This window comes from Lepisosteus platostomus, chromosome 6, assembly GCF_059453375.1.
Source record: "Lepisosteus platostomus isolate fLepPlt1 chromosome 6, fLepPlt1.hap1, whole genome shotgun sequence".
NCBI lineage: Eukaryota > Metazoa > Chordata > Actinopteri > Semionotiformes > Lepisosteidae > Lepisosteus > Lepisosteus platostomus.
The window spans coordinates 6,555,537-6,572,061 of NC_142616.1; the positions used below are offsets into that span (position 1 = coordinate 6,555,537).

Below are 16,525 nucleotides of genomic sequence, written 5' to 3' on the forward strand. Positions count from 1 at the left end.
GGGGAGGTGTGGCCGAGGCAAACGATCCAGGGATGAGACAAACCGGAAATCCAAAAACGGCAGAAGTCCAAGGCCAGACGATCCATCCGAGATTTAAAGTTTTCTTCTTTAGAAGGGCCAGTACTTAACCGGTTCTGTTCTTTACCCCTTTGCTCCTACCATGTTCAGTACCCCCTGTCATGAAGAGGTTTTCAGGACCCTATGCAGACGGCAAAATCCAGAGGGGAGTGAGACAAACACTGCACAGAAGACTATGATATGGGTTAGAAGAACAGGGAGGCACGTCCAGGGTGCGCTGGTGCAGGGGGGGTGTGGTAAACAAGTCCGAAGGGGGTCCGTAGGAAAATACATGAGAGAGCAAAGTCCAGAGCTGGGCAATCAATCCAAGATGAACAAGACTTGCGTTAAAAGCCAGAGCGGGATCTTGCAAAGGGTCGGGGAAATAGATGGGCTAATGGGGCCAGGTGCTCCCAGCCCCGGACCCAGATGGTCAGGATGCCGTCAAGACCCTCCTGGATTCGCTGGTAGGCAGGCTTCCGGGCATCCATCTTCCAAAGCTGAGCCCAGAATAGTAAGATTGTCTGGCTTTTGTAGCACTGGGGCAGGAACCAGAGGCAGGTGTAGGAAATCAAAAATAAACAAGGAAGGGCTGGAGCATCTTTAAGAGGAGGGGCTTACAATCGTGAGACCCCCATCTACTGTCTCCTCTAACTGTGTATTTTCATTGTGCATTTTTTGTTGTTGTTGTTCTGTAGAATGATTTGAGAAGCCATTTTTATTATTATTATTATTCAGCCTTTTCATCTCAGTACTGGAAGGAAGCAAGCAGACTACAACATGCTCAGTAGATGAAACAGTATTGCATTTCATGAACTCACAAGGCAGGTACTTACTGTATTAATATGGCATTTATTGAATAAATAAATCTTCTTTCTTCATTCACACCTCTCCTTTTGTTCTCCAATAGTTTTGATACTCATTCTCCCCTGCTTTCCCACCCCTTCTTGACTATCCTGTGTTTTGTTTTCCCACACTTTGTTATTGGCTAGTCTCCCTCTCTCTCTCACACCTGAAGAAGGCCCCAGAGCCTGTTTATTTTATTATCAGCATGGATTGGGCCTTTACCTGTTCCTTCATACTGTAAGTCTTATTCTCATCTAATTATTCATAATGCATTAACTTTCATAAACTATATATATATATGCGTTATACAGTATACAGCATATACAGTATATAGCATCACAGCTCACACTTGTGATATCTCTTTTAATTTTTATAACTACACAGCAAAAAGAGTCACACTCGTGATTCTCTATTGCTTTTAGTGAAACCTCCCTGTTTCACTTCTCTATGAGCATCATCATGGCAGTTTAACGACTTCCTTACAATAAGTTCTCAGGGGAAATGTGGTTTCTGCACAGGATTTCAGCCACGCTGAACTGGTTTCTCGAATATTCATTTGAACCCTGAAGTTCAATTACTAATTTACCTTATTGACCTTGCTGGATTACTCTCAGTTATGAAACTGAGCACTTCACCTACAAAATGTGTAAGTACAAAATTGCAAAAACTGTAGACAAAGAAAATGGTCAAAATTATTAGCTTATTTAAGAGCTTGACTAGCCAATTGAACGACCAGCTGGATCAAAACCCAGTAGACACTATGATCACCAGGAACAAGACTGGGAAGCCCTGATATTATTACTATTATTCCTGACATGTGAGCTGCTTTCTCTCTTTCTTTCGCTGGACAAGCTGCAATAGCTTAGACAATGCTTCCCCCCTGTGGTAAAAACATTGGACCTGACACATCACAGGCTGATCGCGATGGGTAGCTAAAGGCAAGCAGGAAGTTAAAAATGAGTTGAAATCCTGTCAAATGGCTAAAAACACTGTACACTTGTTTTGTTTTCATGTACAAGAAGAAGTCTTGCTCTTATTTCTCTTCTGCTTGTTACAAGTTTTATAGAGGCTGAATGAAATACTGTATGTTGGGTTTATTGTATGTCTCGATTGTTCCACAAGTCTACCATACCTTACAGCTGTTAATTGTGCTTTGATGAGGGCAAACTGCTGGGAAGGTTCATAAAAGATGTGCAAGGTTAGGTGTGTCCTCCCTTTTCTAAGAAGATTCTACAATTGAAAAGTATGGGTGTGAGGGTGAAAGGACACATACAGACAGTTATTGGTCCAGTTTTTGCTGTTATATTTTCAATACAACAGAACACAAATTCTTCAGAGTAACTGTAAAAGATAGGTTGCTCTCCCTGCCCTGTATCTCTGTCCACACAGAGAGCAGCTGTATTATAACAGGAAGGCTGCAGACTTTCTAATGTTTTATGTAAGTATAAGGAAGTTTTTAAGTGAAATAAAAAAATAAATGTGCAGTAAAGAACCAAAAATTTCTTGGCATATCTATGTAAAAAACAGCTTTTATCCAGTAACATTCACAGCAATTAAGCAACACATTAGTTTAGTGCTGTATCAAGACACAGTCGGTCACTATCACTGATTTGATTATTTGGACTTCATTTCTTTGTAAAGTGATCACAATCAATATCAGTGCTGTAAAGAGAGTCTCTTACATACTGTCTCCTGTTCTTTGCTACACTGCTTGTGGTTCTACTCACTTCTCACATGGACCAACTCTTGCTGTTGTGTTACTCAGGCGTAATGTTCATATATCACTGGCACATGAACTGTCCTGCAACTGCAGTATGATTTACAAAATTAGTGCTTTGTTATAAGGGTGTCCTGGACCCTTGATATATTTGTCCTGAACTTGCAACAAAAACAATAAAAAGCCACATTTGAGCCACACACAAATGGAATAGAAATAAAAGTATAGGAATTATGTAAATACATAGAACGGTAACATATAAACACATTGATTTATTATATAAACATAATAAACATTTATTATGTGTAGTGTGCTCTCTGAAGGCACCAGTTCTGTAGGGTTTGGGCATTTACTGGGACAATTATTAATTGTAGCAGTAAATCACAAAATGATTCTTTTGATGGCCTTAGAATCCAACCATGCGATATAACTCGAACAACGCACACACACAGGTACTAATACACGAGGATACATTTATTAATACATAGAATATGCATATAAAACTAACAGATCTTATCGAGAGGGTTATCAGAATACAAAAGGTATATATTCAGTCAGTTACAAAGAGTTACATATATCAAGAGGACATACGTTCAGTATATCATTCATTTAGACCGTTTCGTAAATGAACTTGGTTATAACTTCTACATTAGATACTCAAAACAAGTACATAACTCTTAGGAATTAAATTGATATCAACTGGTTGGGATAACAATTGAATTCTCGAGCAGTAATGCAGTGAAGTTGAATACTCATCCAATCTCAGGGGATTCAAATCTCCTGCGGGCACAAAGAAACAGTTTCAGGCTGTTGCTGTCCAATCCGCGCTCTCTGGCTCGGTGCCAGGCTGTGCTGTGCGGCTTGCGACGGTGCGCTGCTCATGCTCACTGACCGGCTAGTTAGTGTTGGCTTTAACTAGCAAATTTTGCACAGGAGAAAAGATGACTGTGGATCCCAGCAGGTCAGGAAGAGGACCGGTTCGTTCCTGGTGAAGCGTTAGTTCTGAATAGTGATTCAGCTGTCCACAGTTCCGACCTGTTCACGAGGCCTGCTGCTGGTGCTAACCTCGGGTGGATCCTCTGGTTATTCTCTGGCACCCTCCGCTCTAGACTCTTAGAACAAAGGAAAGTTCTGGCACTCGGACACACTGGCCGTTCCGTGGTTGTCCGGGCTGAGTCTCAGGATGGTCAGGAGGCGCGCTGGGAGAATGTCCTGCCCTTGGGAGCCTTCTGCTCCTGGGCCGTCCTGCCCTGGAATTCTCCTTTGAATTCCCTTTAGAAAAGTCCACAGAATTCTCTCAGGCCCTCTGTGTTGCCTGTTTTTACCTGGAGGAACTTCAGCTCGTTCATTGGCTGAAAGTTCCATGGGCATCTGAGTCCCACGTGGGTTACTCGGCCCTACCAGTCCCTGATTGGTTGATCAAGGTGAGATATGAGTCACTTACTCCTGACACTTAGGAATGTAGTCCAGATGTCCATCTGGCACTCCCTAGACAGATAGGCGCCAATGGATGACCATTGATCATGATAGCCAGGCTTAGCTAAGTGCATCCCCCTTTGGGAGCTGTCCCTTATCAAAAGAAAACATCTTTAAATCAGCCTGCTTGAATAGTTTCTCTGTCGCTGCACCACAGAGATGAACAGAGAGATGAGGCCTCATTTGGGAAAGCACAGCGACACTTAATTCTGTTTTATTAACAAGCATTGCCGCTACATATGTAAATATAAAACATTAATAAGGCAGCATCAGATCTTTGAAGGCCAGGACGGGAGCCCCCACCAGCGTCCCTCACAGCCTCCGGAAGGCCGCCTCACACTCCGCATCCCACATGAAATGGCACCCCATCTCTGTGAGGCGGTGCAGCGGGGCGGCGAGGTTGACGAAGTCCCGGACGAACCTCCGGTAGTAAGATGCCAACCTCAGGAAACTGCGGAGCTCAACCAGGGTGCAGGGCATCGGCCAGTCGCACACTGCGGCGACCCTCCCTGGGTCCGTGGCCACCCCTTGCCCCAGGAAGGTAACCTCCCGCCTCAGGAGCTCACATTTCCTAGGATCGAGCTTCAGCCCGGCCCACCGGATGCAGGCCAACACTAACCGGAGGTTCGCCAGGGCCTGTATGAAATCCCGGGCATGCAGGAGCAGGTCATCCAAGTACACCACACATTTGCTCCGGGGGACCGCTCCATCAACCGCTCAAACGTTGCCTGGGGGCATTACACTGTCCGTAAGGCATGACTGTGAATTGCCAGAGCCCCTGGCCGATGGAGAAGGCTGTCTTCGGGCGAGCTTCGGGGACGACCGGAACCTGCCAGTAACCGCAGCGGAGGTCGAGCAAGCTGAACCAGGTCGACCCGGAAATGTAATCCCGGGCATCATTAATCCGCGGTAGAGGATAGGAGTCCTTCCGGGTGACCTCGTTCAGCTTTTTGTGATCGACACCAAACCTCCACGAGCCGGCAAGACGGCCGGGGCAGACCACGGGCTTGTGGAGGGCTTGATCAACCCTGCCCGAACCATCTGCTTGATGTGGGCCAGCCACCGGGGTGGGACGCGAATGGGCCGCGCATCCCCGGTGTCAATTTCATGCTGCATGAGAGCCGTGCGGGTGCAGTCCTCATCCTTTGCCACGAACAGATCTCGGTGAGGAGAGACCGCAACAGCCGATGCTGCCGTGTTACTGGTTAATCATTCTGTTCTTCATTACTAATTTTGTTTGCTTTACATTTAGAAGGATGTTTGTCTATACATAAATCAGTCATAATTTTTTTTCCATATATTTTGGCAGTATTTTGGTCATTATTTATGTTTTGCTATATTTTTCACTGCAAGAGACAACTTCAAATGAACTGTGTGTAATATTACCTCTAGAAGTTATATGGAAATATAATCTTGTTGCTCAAGCTGCTTATCTTTCAGAGATACTGTACGTGGGAGAATGTGGCAGAAAGAAAACTACCAAGGCAATTAATTTTACATTATATCTTCTTCTTTGCTATTTTTGCTTCATAAATGATTAAATGTGGGTGGCATGGTGGTGCAGTGATTAGGAGTGCTGGGGTTCTGCATTCAGTTCTGGATCTGGAGTGCCCTCTGTGTGGAGTTTGGTTGTTCTCTCCTTGAATGTATGAGTGTCCCCGGGGTGATCCTCTTTACCCATAGTCTAAAATCAAACTGGTAGGTTCACTGGCCCTGGTGTAAGTGTGTGTACATCTATGTTGTGTCTGTGTGTCGGCCCTGCAATGGACTGGTGTCCCATCCAGTGTATACCCTGCCTTGTGTCCATTGCTTTCTGGGATAGACTCCATCTCCTCTGTGACCCTGAATTGAAAGAAGTGATTAGAAAATTCATGGATGAATGATTAAATGGCTCATTTCATTAATTTATTAACTGAAATTATTTGGCAACACTGTGTTGTTTGGTCATTTGGTATGAATCTGTAAAGGGGAAATTCACAAAATAGAAATTAATATATTGCGCTACAAGCCCAAGTAGTGCCCATACAAACATCACTGCACTAACTGAATTTAATTGTTGTCATGCCTTTGCAAATGAAATAAAACTAGGCTACATGTGAATCCAACTTCCCCGTAATACTTTTATGTTTAACATACCCTCATGATACTCAGATTTAATTAAAAAATACAAAATGAATCTTTTTTTTTATTTGACCTTTGCTGGGTGTCATTACCACCCCCGAAGATGTCAAGTTTTGAAGTGCTGGAACCCCAATCTAGCTAAAAGGAAGTCTATACTAACTTAAAGGTGAAAAACAACACTGCATAATTTGCTTAATGCCAAATCATAGACACTCCACGTAACTCCAAGTAACTTTAATGTTGAACACACAGTCAGATAACTTTGGATATTTAAAACACTTTTGATCAAAGTAGGATTTCAGTCAGGCAATAGTAGGAACTCACGTCATGCATTTCAATCACTTATCATTAAAACCATCATCTAATTTGGTTGGAAATCTAAGGTCCTCTTTAGTTATATTCTAGGTTGTCTATCCAGTGTCGAAGGTGGATTTTTTCCAAGTCTCCTTCAGGTGTTCCTGAGTCTCCAAGACAAACTGTCACTCTGAAGAAGCCTCCACAGGCGAAACATTGTGTATCTTTTCTTCTCTTTTCAGCATGGAATAAACCTTTACTTGTTCCTTTGCAGCCTACGCCTGCTACTTACTTGAGCTACTTATTACTCTAAATTTGTGCAACCTTCATCTCAGAAGCACAGGGTTGTAAGCTGCAGCTGTATAATGTACCATACATTGGACACCAGTCAGTCAAAACACATGCTCAAGTAACCAGAGGTTGAACTTGTTTCAGAAACATAAGAGGAAACCGGAGTACCTGGGTACAAGCAATTAAAACAAAGGAAAGAATGCATACTGTATATCACAAACCAGTGATATACTACAATACAGCAGCCTACTGGTGTTAACCTCCTTTTTCAGGCTTGTAATGCTAACCTGCTGGATCAGCAGTTTTGGTCCTAGGTTTACTAGTGTGAGCTGGAGTGTAGACAGAACTTTAGTCACCAGTGGTGTGCACGCTACTCGCAACTGCCTACACAGCATGTATACCAATGAAAACAGAAATGAAATGAGGAAATAATCTGCTCAAGGAGGAAGTTGACCCGTAACTTCTCCATGTTTCTTCGATCATTGGAAAATCTTCTGCCAGGAAGTAGGACTTCCTGCAAGAGGGGTAATAACCACACTAGCAGATAAACATCGTACCCCGTGGATGATCTTGGTGTTTCAGTTTAAAGTACTGCAATACATTTACAGAATGGGATATCTGTACATTTAAATGCTATGATCAACAAGAAGCTAAGATAAGACTTTATTAATCCCGAAGGGAAATTGAGGCTTTACAGCAGCTCAGCACAAGAAAAACGACAGATATAGAACAAGACAGACATCGAGATAGGTTAAATTTAAAATTAAACTACATTAGAGTAATTAAATAAGTATATAGAATACAAAATAAACCACAGTAAAAACAGTACATTAATGGAATGTCCAAAAGTACATGAGTGCAACATGTTATCCATAGATAAGCAAATGAAGGCTAACAGGCCTAGCCTAGGGCAGTGTTCGACACCCTGACAGCCGCTGAGAGGAAGGACCTGGGAAAACGTTCCCTTGAACACTGGAGCAGTCTGTTACTAAAAGTGCTCCGCTGTCTTATAACTGTCCTATGTAGCAGATGAGAGACCTTCTCCACACCTGAAGAAGGCTCCACGGCCGAAACGTTGTGTTTTCTTTCTTCTCTTTTCCGCATGGAATAAACCTATTACTTGTTCCTTTGCAGCCTATGCATGCTGACACAGCTACCCACCTGAACTAGATGAGAGACATTGTTCAGGGTGGCAGTGAACTTGGTCAGCATTCTCCTCTCCGCCACCACCTCGAAGGGGTCAAGGCTCAGCCCCAAAACAGAACAAGCCTTCTTGATGAGTTTATTGAACCTATTTACATCTTGCCATGATGCTGCTGCCCCAGCACACAACAGCATTGAAGATGGCCGCTGCCACCACAGAGTCATAAGAAATGTATAGCAGTGCTCCACATACACCAAAGGACCTGAGCCCCTTAATAGCCGGCTCTGACCTTTCTTGTACAGGGCATCAGTGTTAACAGTCCACTCCAGCTTATCATTGAGGTATACCCCTAGGTACAGATGCAGCCATTCAAACTTTTTGACTATTTATCAAATTCTAAAAATGTCAATATAGTGTCCATAATATTTGCTATTTTAGTTTTTCAAAGAAGCCTTTCAAAGGCTTGAGGCATCTGTTAAATTGCCCCACTGGATAAATTGTTTGTAAAGAAACCGGTTTTACAATTCTTTTCAACCCCCTCTTCATTTTCAAAGTAAAATAGGCCAACCTTCCAATGAAAGACAGTCCTCCTTCCCCCCATGGACAGACTGACAAATGTTTTATTAGAAAAAGAGATTCACAACGCAAAGCTGTGTCAGTCTTCTGTGTAAAAAAAATCGGTTTGAACATCATGGGTGCTGTTTTTAATAAGCGGCTGAGTAAAGAATAGAATGTTCCTGCTGTCAGCAATATTGTGTATATAGTTTTATGTAGAGGCTGTAAAAAATGTCACAAGTAGAGGTCTTTAAAAACTACAAAACCTGACATGGACTAGAAACCACGTCCGTAACACATGTAATTTAAGGATTAATTAACTTGTCTCTGGAGCATAAGCAAGAACTAGAGTATCTGAGCAAGACCAGTTGAAAAACAGAGGACAAGTGAAGAGCTGTGGTAGAACAGCCCAGTCCTTGGCCTTGGAAATGAGCAGGTGATACAACACAGGACATTTATGCACTTAGGGAAGCACTTGGCTTTTATTTGCAGGAAGAACAGCTTTACCCACAGAAGAATCTTTCACTTTGGGGACTGAAGTGTTGACATGCTGGTGGAACAGTTTTGGACCATGGTTCAGTGTGCACACTGTCCCCATGTGGCTCAATAGCACTAATGCCAATGAAAACACCAGGAAGGTTAAGTCAATAGGTAAACCATCAGCTGCAAGAAGACACTGACCTGACTGTTCCTTAATATACATTGGTCAGTCTTCCACCACCAACAAAAAAAACGAGTTGTAGATGACATTACTGGATAAACAACCTGCTCCTTCGATGATCTTAATTAGGCAACTTCATTATTTGAATACTAGATTATAGTTACAGAATGGGATATATCTATAATTAAGTGCCATGATTAGGAAGGTGCTAGCTTAAGTGTTCTTATCTATGGAAAAGTAGTAGTTTGGGTTGATCTGCTCAGCTATAGCTTAGACAAAGACAAAAGCCCCAAGCCCAGAGGCAACACAAAAAGGGTTGTCTGTTGAAAACATAACAGCCACATACAAGCTAAAATGAATGCCCTGTAGTGGAAGTGTAATCTTATGCACTCCAGCTGGAGTATTTCAAAGAGGAGAGAGGCTAGTAGGTCATTACCATTGACTTACTGGTCCAGTCTGTGAAACTGGATCTAGTTTACAATTAAAGACAGCTGAGAAATGTGTGTTTAACTTGAAAGGTTTTATTTTCAGCATTGTCCTTCCAGTACATACAATAGCTATAATCAGACAATCAGAAAGACCTGGTTCATCCATCATTCTTATGTTCTCTCCTTCACAGCTACTGCCCCTTTGGTGTAGGTGAGGCCTTTGTAGACACCGCTGGTGTCAAACCAAAGCACACTTCCATTCCTGCAGGTGACTTTAACGGTACCCTTGTATGGAAGATCAACATTCGCATGACCAAGTGTGATGGCAACATCCACGGTCTTCTTTGCAGGGACCTGGAATTTGAAAGACAGCTTCTCATTTGTCTGCGTTTTGTTCTCCAATCCATAGGTATCTTGACTTCCCACTGTCCAGCTGAACCCAGTGGAAGCTTCCACTAGACCCGGGATTCCTGCCGTCACTTGCATGTTGAAGGTGAACTGCATGTTGTTGGTGACGGACCATGAGGAGGTCTTGGTTATGGTTTTGGAGGTTTCCAGGGTGTACTCCTGGGCAACAGAGGAGCTGTTGATGTACTTCATGGACTTGATCTCCTCCATGTTCACCTGGGGGATGACTTGGTTAAGAGTGGGGTACTCCATGTTGGTCATGACTGTGGATTCGATGGCATTGATGAAGATGAAGCCCATGCAGTCAATGTCATAGCCCGACCTCCCACTAACCCCCAGGCAGATCCCTGAACCCACATCTATGGGGTACTCCGTCTTCAGCCCCCAGCTGGTCATTTTCGCAAAGAACTCCCTGCCGTGGGTGGTCTTGAACTTGATGGCTCCCAGGCGGGTCCCGGCTCCGTTCCCCCACAGAGAGAGGGAGTCGAAGAACTCGCCGGGATGAAATTTGAACTCCTGGTAATCTGAGCCCGGATTTCCAAACTCTCGGACCTCCCCATTGGTCAGCCAGATCCTCACAGCCTTCACCTGCCAGCCCCCTACCCACACACCAATCTTCTCCAGCGTGGCACCGTCATTCTGGCCATAAAAGTCAAAGGCATCGCCGCCGTCTCCTCCAATTAGATACAAAGTTGTTGCCATGTTGACCTGGAAAGGAGAAGGATCATTGGTACAGCTTGATGGCATTAATAGTGCAGTGAATGCCTGGGATAAGCAAAGAAAAACCAATCCAACATTTGTTCGGTTTAACTTTAAACCTTTCAGAGTTAAACCTGAAAGAGTCACCTTTCAGAGAGACACATGTTTTTTAAACGAATGTCTACCAATACCAAACCACATGGCAGGATAAGGCCTTCCCTAGATGCCTCGCATCAACTCATCAATGGTTTATCATCCTGACAAGCTGATGCAGCTTTGATTAGACGCCTGCATTAAAAAAGCCACCTCAAAACCAGCATTTTAAAGGGGTACCTGTAATTCTAGAGCCTGCCTTTCCAGCACATTCCTGTTCACAGCGGCCATTTAAATGTGTCAGTACATCCACTACAACAATCATTCAGAACCTTCTGTACCAATATGGCTCTCAAATTTACTGCTCTGCAGAAGACAGCAGCTCAGGATAAAGAGAACCTCTTTACATGTAATAATGCGTATTGTGTTAGTTAGAAAAATAATTGTTGTGCTACATGCACAGCTCCCCTATTCGCCTTAGAAACACAAAGTCCAAAATATTGTCGGCTCCCCTTCCCATGAAAGAAAATCTGTATTAGTTCTTAGAGCAAAGACTAACAATAGTTCAGATGTAATTCTAAGCTTGTGAAGCTGCCTTATATAAAGGGATAAAGGACAGGCCATCTTCTGAACACACTTAATATAGACACACCTGGTGTCACAACGTATTTTTTAGCTGGCAATATAGTATTTACCTGAGCTAATCTATCAACTTCAAACCTTAAGTGAACACCTTGGAGACACAATCAAAGTCACACTGCTTTCAATTTATAGGACATAGAATCAAGGCAATAAGCAGTTTTAATGTTTATTTCAACTTGCCAAAAAGTTACAAATCAAATAATACCAGAAAAGGCAATACCTACTAGAAGAGGAATGCAGTATATCGTCTTTAATAATGTTTCAATAAGGCATCAATTAGTATGTTTTAGAATGTGACTGCCTGGAGTAAATGAATAAGAAAATGTGAACTCAAGATGTTGCTTTATTCATTTTTCACCATCATTGGACTTTTTGTTTTGATTACTTTGATTTGATGTGTTCAGAAATAAGAATACAAAAGAGCCATGTTACTGTTTGATTATTCTCTATTAGTTTTTCATTAATAACTTTATTTGCTGTAAATTTGGAGAGATTGTTTTTTATAAATAAACCAATTTTCTCTCCATGTATTGTGTTCATTATTTGTTTTGCTATATTTTTCAGTGCAAGAGACAACTTCAGGTAAACTGTATACAGTATTACCTCTAGAAGGTTTATAGAAATATAATCATGTTTCTCAAACTGCTTATCTTTCACAGATATGTGCAGCAGAACAAAAACTACCAAGGTGATCCCATGTAATCTAGAGCAGTGTTTCTCAAACTTTTTGGACCAAATGCCACCCCTGATCAAACCAAAGCATCCAAGTACCACAGAAAATCTCAATGACCAACATGAGTGAACGTGCACACACACTCACATACACATATAATAAATATTATAATAAACTTTGATATAGCGCCTTTAAAGGTGGCTTCTCAAGGCACTTTGTAAAATGACAACAGGAACAACAACAATTAAAAATAAAGAATAAAAAAGCACCAGAGGGGTGAGTCTGTGTAGTCGAGCAAAGCAGATGTGAATTCATTGGTCGAGCCTTCATACAATTCATAACAGAGTCTAACAGATTTTAAATCCTCAGGCATTTTCTTGACAGCAAAGGCCTCGCGGTGGATACTGCAGTGTGTCCACTTCATATCTAGAGCAACCTCTCTTCATGAGGAATGACAACATCCAAAATCAAAGCGTAACGAACTATTGTGGGTCCTGGCCGTAGGACGAGGAAGCCAGGACCCCCATGCAGGGTAACTAAGAGGTAGCTGCAGAGGTGGAGTTGGGGTGGAGGTGGGATGCAAAAGTCGCACGTGAGGGAGGGAGATACCGCATTTTGTATTTATAGCATTCAGTGGAGGAGGGACAAAGGGAGTGATTGCTAATCACTGATGGCTGGGAACGATTGAGCGTGGTCATTGTCATCCTTCCCGAACTTTCATTAAATAAACTCAATTTCATGAGAAATGACAATGCCCAAAATCAAAGTGTAAGGAACTATTATGGAGCAAATGTTTGGCTTAACTCGCTTGGCTGAAGGCTGACCTGGCAGTAGGACGAGGAGGCCAGGACCCCCAAAAAGAACCATGTTGTGATATTTAGAAATACAAATTTGTTTGGTGCGAGTGAAGTTTTATTTAATCTCTGACCCAGGGAAACGTTTTATTTTTTCAAAGAAATGTCTGTTAAAAAAAAAAGTCATGGCTCCAGCTGGATTTAAACACCCAACGTGTGATGAGGGAGTCATGAACCAAGGCCGCGTGAGGGGTGATGAAAAAGCCCTACAAAACATTATCAACAGACATCGTACAGCGTGTACAATTCTTGTGTTGTGGTACGTGAATATAATTATATCGTTATTAATTTCTTTAGATACGCGATTTCATATTATTTTCCCTTTTAATCAAATTCTAAAAGTATGCGTGTTGACTCCGGTATCACGTTAGTTAAAGACTTCGATGCTTAAAATGTTTAGGGAGAAATGGAATACTGGTGTATTTAAAGTCTTTAAAGTTCCGAGACCAGCCATATACTGTATGTTTATGTTCCAAAATTAATATCGTTTATGGCCTTCACACGCGTTACAGTATGCTCCAATTCTTTTGATGCTCAGCTACTAAGATTTCCCTTCAGTGGTAAAATGCCACATAAATATTCAATACTTAAATGGGCACAGTAAAGACATTAAATATACATATACATGTACATACTGTATACAGTACAGTTTGCATACAGTAATATGTTTATGTTCCTAAATCAATCTCTTTTATGAGCATGTGAAAGGCATGGTGAATCTGAGATTCTCAAAAATTACTGTACTTTGCATGATTGGAAACAAATGCGTGATTGCGAAATGCTTCTAGCGGAACGCACCATGAGTGCCCCTGTCGGTCAACCAATCACGTACCGTGGTATTTTGCATCAATGTGCGTCACGATGCGCGAGGCCGTAGCCAATTACCTCCGGTACGTGTCTGTGCCGCGCAATTTGAATGGCTGCATCTGCATCAATTGCGACTTAGTAACTCAGAATTGCGACTTAGTATCCCAGAATTCCAACTTAGTAACTCAGAATTCCGACATTATATCTCAGAATTGCGACTTAGTAACTCAGAATTCCTCCTTAGTATCTCAGAATGGTGACTTCATATCTCACATTTGCAACTTCGAAATAGCCCACATTTCATTGTCTGTCCTTTTGTTATTGCAACGGATTCGGGTTCTAGGGCTTGTGCCCTCGCCGCTCCCAGCCTAGTTCGTGCCTCACTGCATTGGCTCGAACCCAGGTCTTGCCAGCTGAGCTAAAGCAGACCTTTTTTAAGTAAAAAAGGACATACAATGGAAATATGTAAAAAGCATAAGTTTCAACTTTTATAATTGTGAATTCCTCTGGATGTGAAGTGTCTATTTCTGTATCTTATTTCATATTCTGTCTCAGTTTTTGTATTTCTGGTGTTTAAATAAAAACTATTTTAAAAAGCCCACCGTGCACTTAGTATTGCAAATGTGAGATACTAAGTCGGAATTCTGAGTTGCTAAGTCGGAATTCTGAGATATAAAGTTTGAATTCTGAGATGCTAAGTCGCAATTCTGAGATACCATAACGCTTTTTTTTTTACTCTCTGGCAGAAACGGGCTTCCATACGAAACCGAAATGCGAGAGGAAAAAGAACTGGCTTGTGCAACAGGAAGAGACGCCCCCAAGTATGCAAAATATCGCATTTAGTATTTATAGTGTTCGGTGGAGGAAGGACGAAGGGAGTGATTGTTAATCACTGACGGCTGGGAATGATTGAACGTGGTTGTTGTCATCCCTCCCGAACATTCATTAAATAAACTCCATTAATTTGTGTGACTACACCACTGTCGGCTTGTCATCGCTCTAGCACCGTCTGTACAAACTCTGACGCATTTTATCCAGTCGAGGCCATTCTCTTCGATACTGTACATTCATTCAGAAGCTGATGTATGTTCTCTCCTGTAGTTCCTGTTGGAAGCGGCTTACAGAACAGAAAGTCTTCATGGGACATACCCTCAAACTCGTATCTAAAGTACATAAGCAAATTGGCCAAATCAAAGGCATCTACAGACTCATCTAATTGCATTGAAAAGCATCTGCTCATCTTAACATGCTCTATCAGCGTACTTTTGACATCATCCGACATATCGATAATTCTACAAATGACTGTGTCTTTCGAAGGTGGCAGCAGGCCGAGCTGTTTAGCAGCTTTTTCTCCACACATAATACGTGTCGGCTCTTTTGCCAATGGTAAACAAAGTTCTTCACAAGTAGTTCTGCTTCAGCAATCCGCAAGCTTGCAGATTCAGATGTTTTCAGAAGTTTCATAAGTCCGTCTCAGAAGTTAAAAGAAGTTTATATTTCATGCGCATGCAACTGAAACACAGAGACACTAGGTGTATTTTTTTTCAAATTAACCTTAAATATTAACAGTCCATAAATATTTTCTGTTATCTATCACGCTTTCCTGTGCTCACAAGATTGCCAGTGTTCCAAAACCATGCCCATTCTCCTACCTCCTTATTTGCTGAAGATAACTTTTTTTTAAAATATAATTGGTCACTTGCATTTGTAGTATGCATTTCTATGCTTTCCTGTGCTTACAAGGTTGGCATTGTTCAAAATCACGCACAGTCTCCTACCTTCTTATTTTCTGGAGATACCTTTTTTTTAAATACCATTGGTCACTTGCATTCGCAGAATGCATTCCTATATAATGGTATAGAATTACACTGTAGCTCTTGTGTTCTCTCAGGTATTGGTGCATGCTGTATCATAGTACGTATCTGACACAAACTAATTTTATTAAAATAGAAAATATGAAAACCCGTCCCAATTTTTCCGTGCACACAAGAAATTTCCAGAAGTGGTACACATACCATAGTTTGAGAATCACTAATCTAGAGCTTTAACATGATTTAGACACATAAGAGGAAACTGGAATGACTGGGTAAAAGCATTTGGAACAAAGTCATGACAATGCATACCTCACAGAGGACCAGTAAAGTGCTACAATACAGCAGCCCACTGATGTTATTCTTGTTTTTTAGGGTTTTAGTACTGACCTGTGTCGAGATAACTCTTCACTCAGGTTAGGTGTGGTTCAGCAGAGTCCTTTATTCATGCGCATGGAAAGGAAACAACCATACAGATAGGAAAGCAGCCTCTGAATGATGATGTCAAAGATAATGGGTTTTATACAGCAGGTTTGTGGTAGCATAGCATAAAGTTCTATATAAGGAATTGTTTTTCTCATACAAATACTGCTTTGTAACTGACCACTTTCATTTTCATTTAAAGAAATGAAACTTTAATTTGGTCCGAAGAAAGTATATAAACAGAAAGTGCCAAGTTCAGCTATACATTTTGTGGTTATAGCATAAGCATCAGCAGATCAAATGATGTGTCTGCAATTTATTGTTTCTTACTGTCACTAGACAGGAAAGGTATGTTAGCAAGAACAAATAGTTACAATCTTGTACACTTAAAAGGTAAATGCTAAAATTCTTTCTCACAACGAAGTGGAAATTTTAAAAATAAAATGACATTTTCAGGTGCAAGGAGTGTGTTACTTTGGCTGATAACTCAGGCTTTCTAAAGTTTTGTGCAGGTATAAGGAGTTT

The 16,525-nt window shown here is 41.7% G+C and overlaps 1 protein-coding gene across 1 annotated transcript; it reads right to left on the reverse strand.

The window, feature by feature from the left end:
- Nucleotides 1-9,667: 9,667 nt before the first annotated feature.
- Nucleotides 9,668-16,179, reverse strand: LOC148659787 (aerolysin-like protein). The gene is made up of 2 exons (XM_088633943.1): nucleotides 15,968-16,179; nucleotides 9,668-10,706 (listed from the first exon to the last, which is right to left on the reverse strand). The coding sequence occupies exon 2, from the start codon at nucleotides 10,698-10,700 to the stop codon at nucleotides 9,762-9,764; it is 939 nt and encodes a 312-aa protein (XP_088490069.1). The 5' UTR covers nucleotides 10,701-10,706; nucleotides 15,968-16,179; the 3' UTR covers nucleotides 9,668-9,761.
- Between the last annotated feature and the right edge of the window lie 346 nt (nucleotides 16,180-16,525).

Excerpts from the sequence above, each read along its gene's own strand:
- LOC148659787 (XM_088633943.1), bottom strand. The coding sequence starts at position 10,700 with ATGGCAACAACTTTGTATCTAATTGGAGGAGACGGCGGCGATGCCTTT.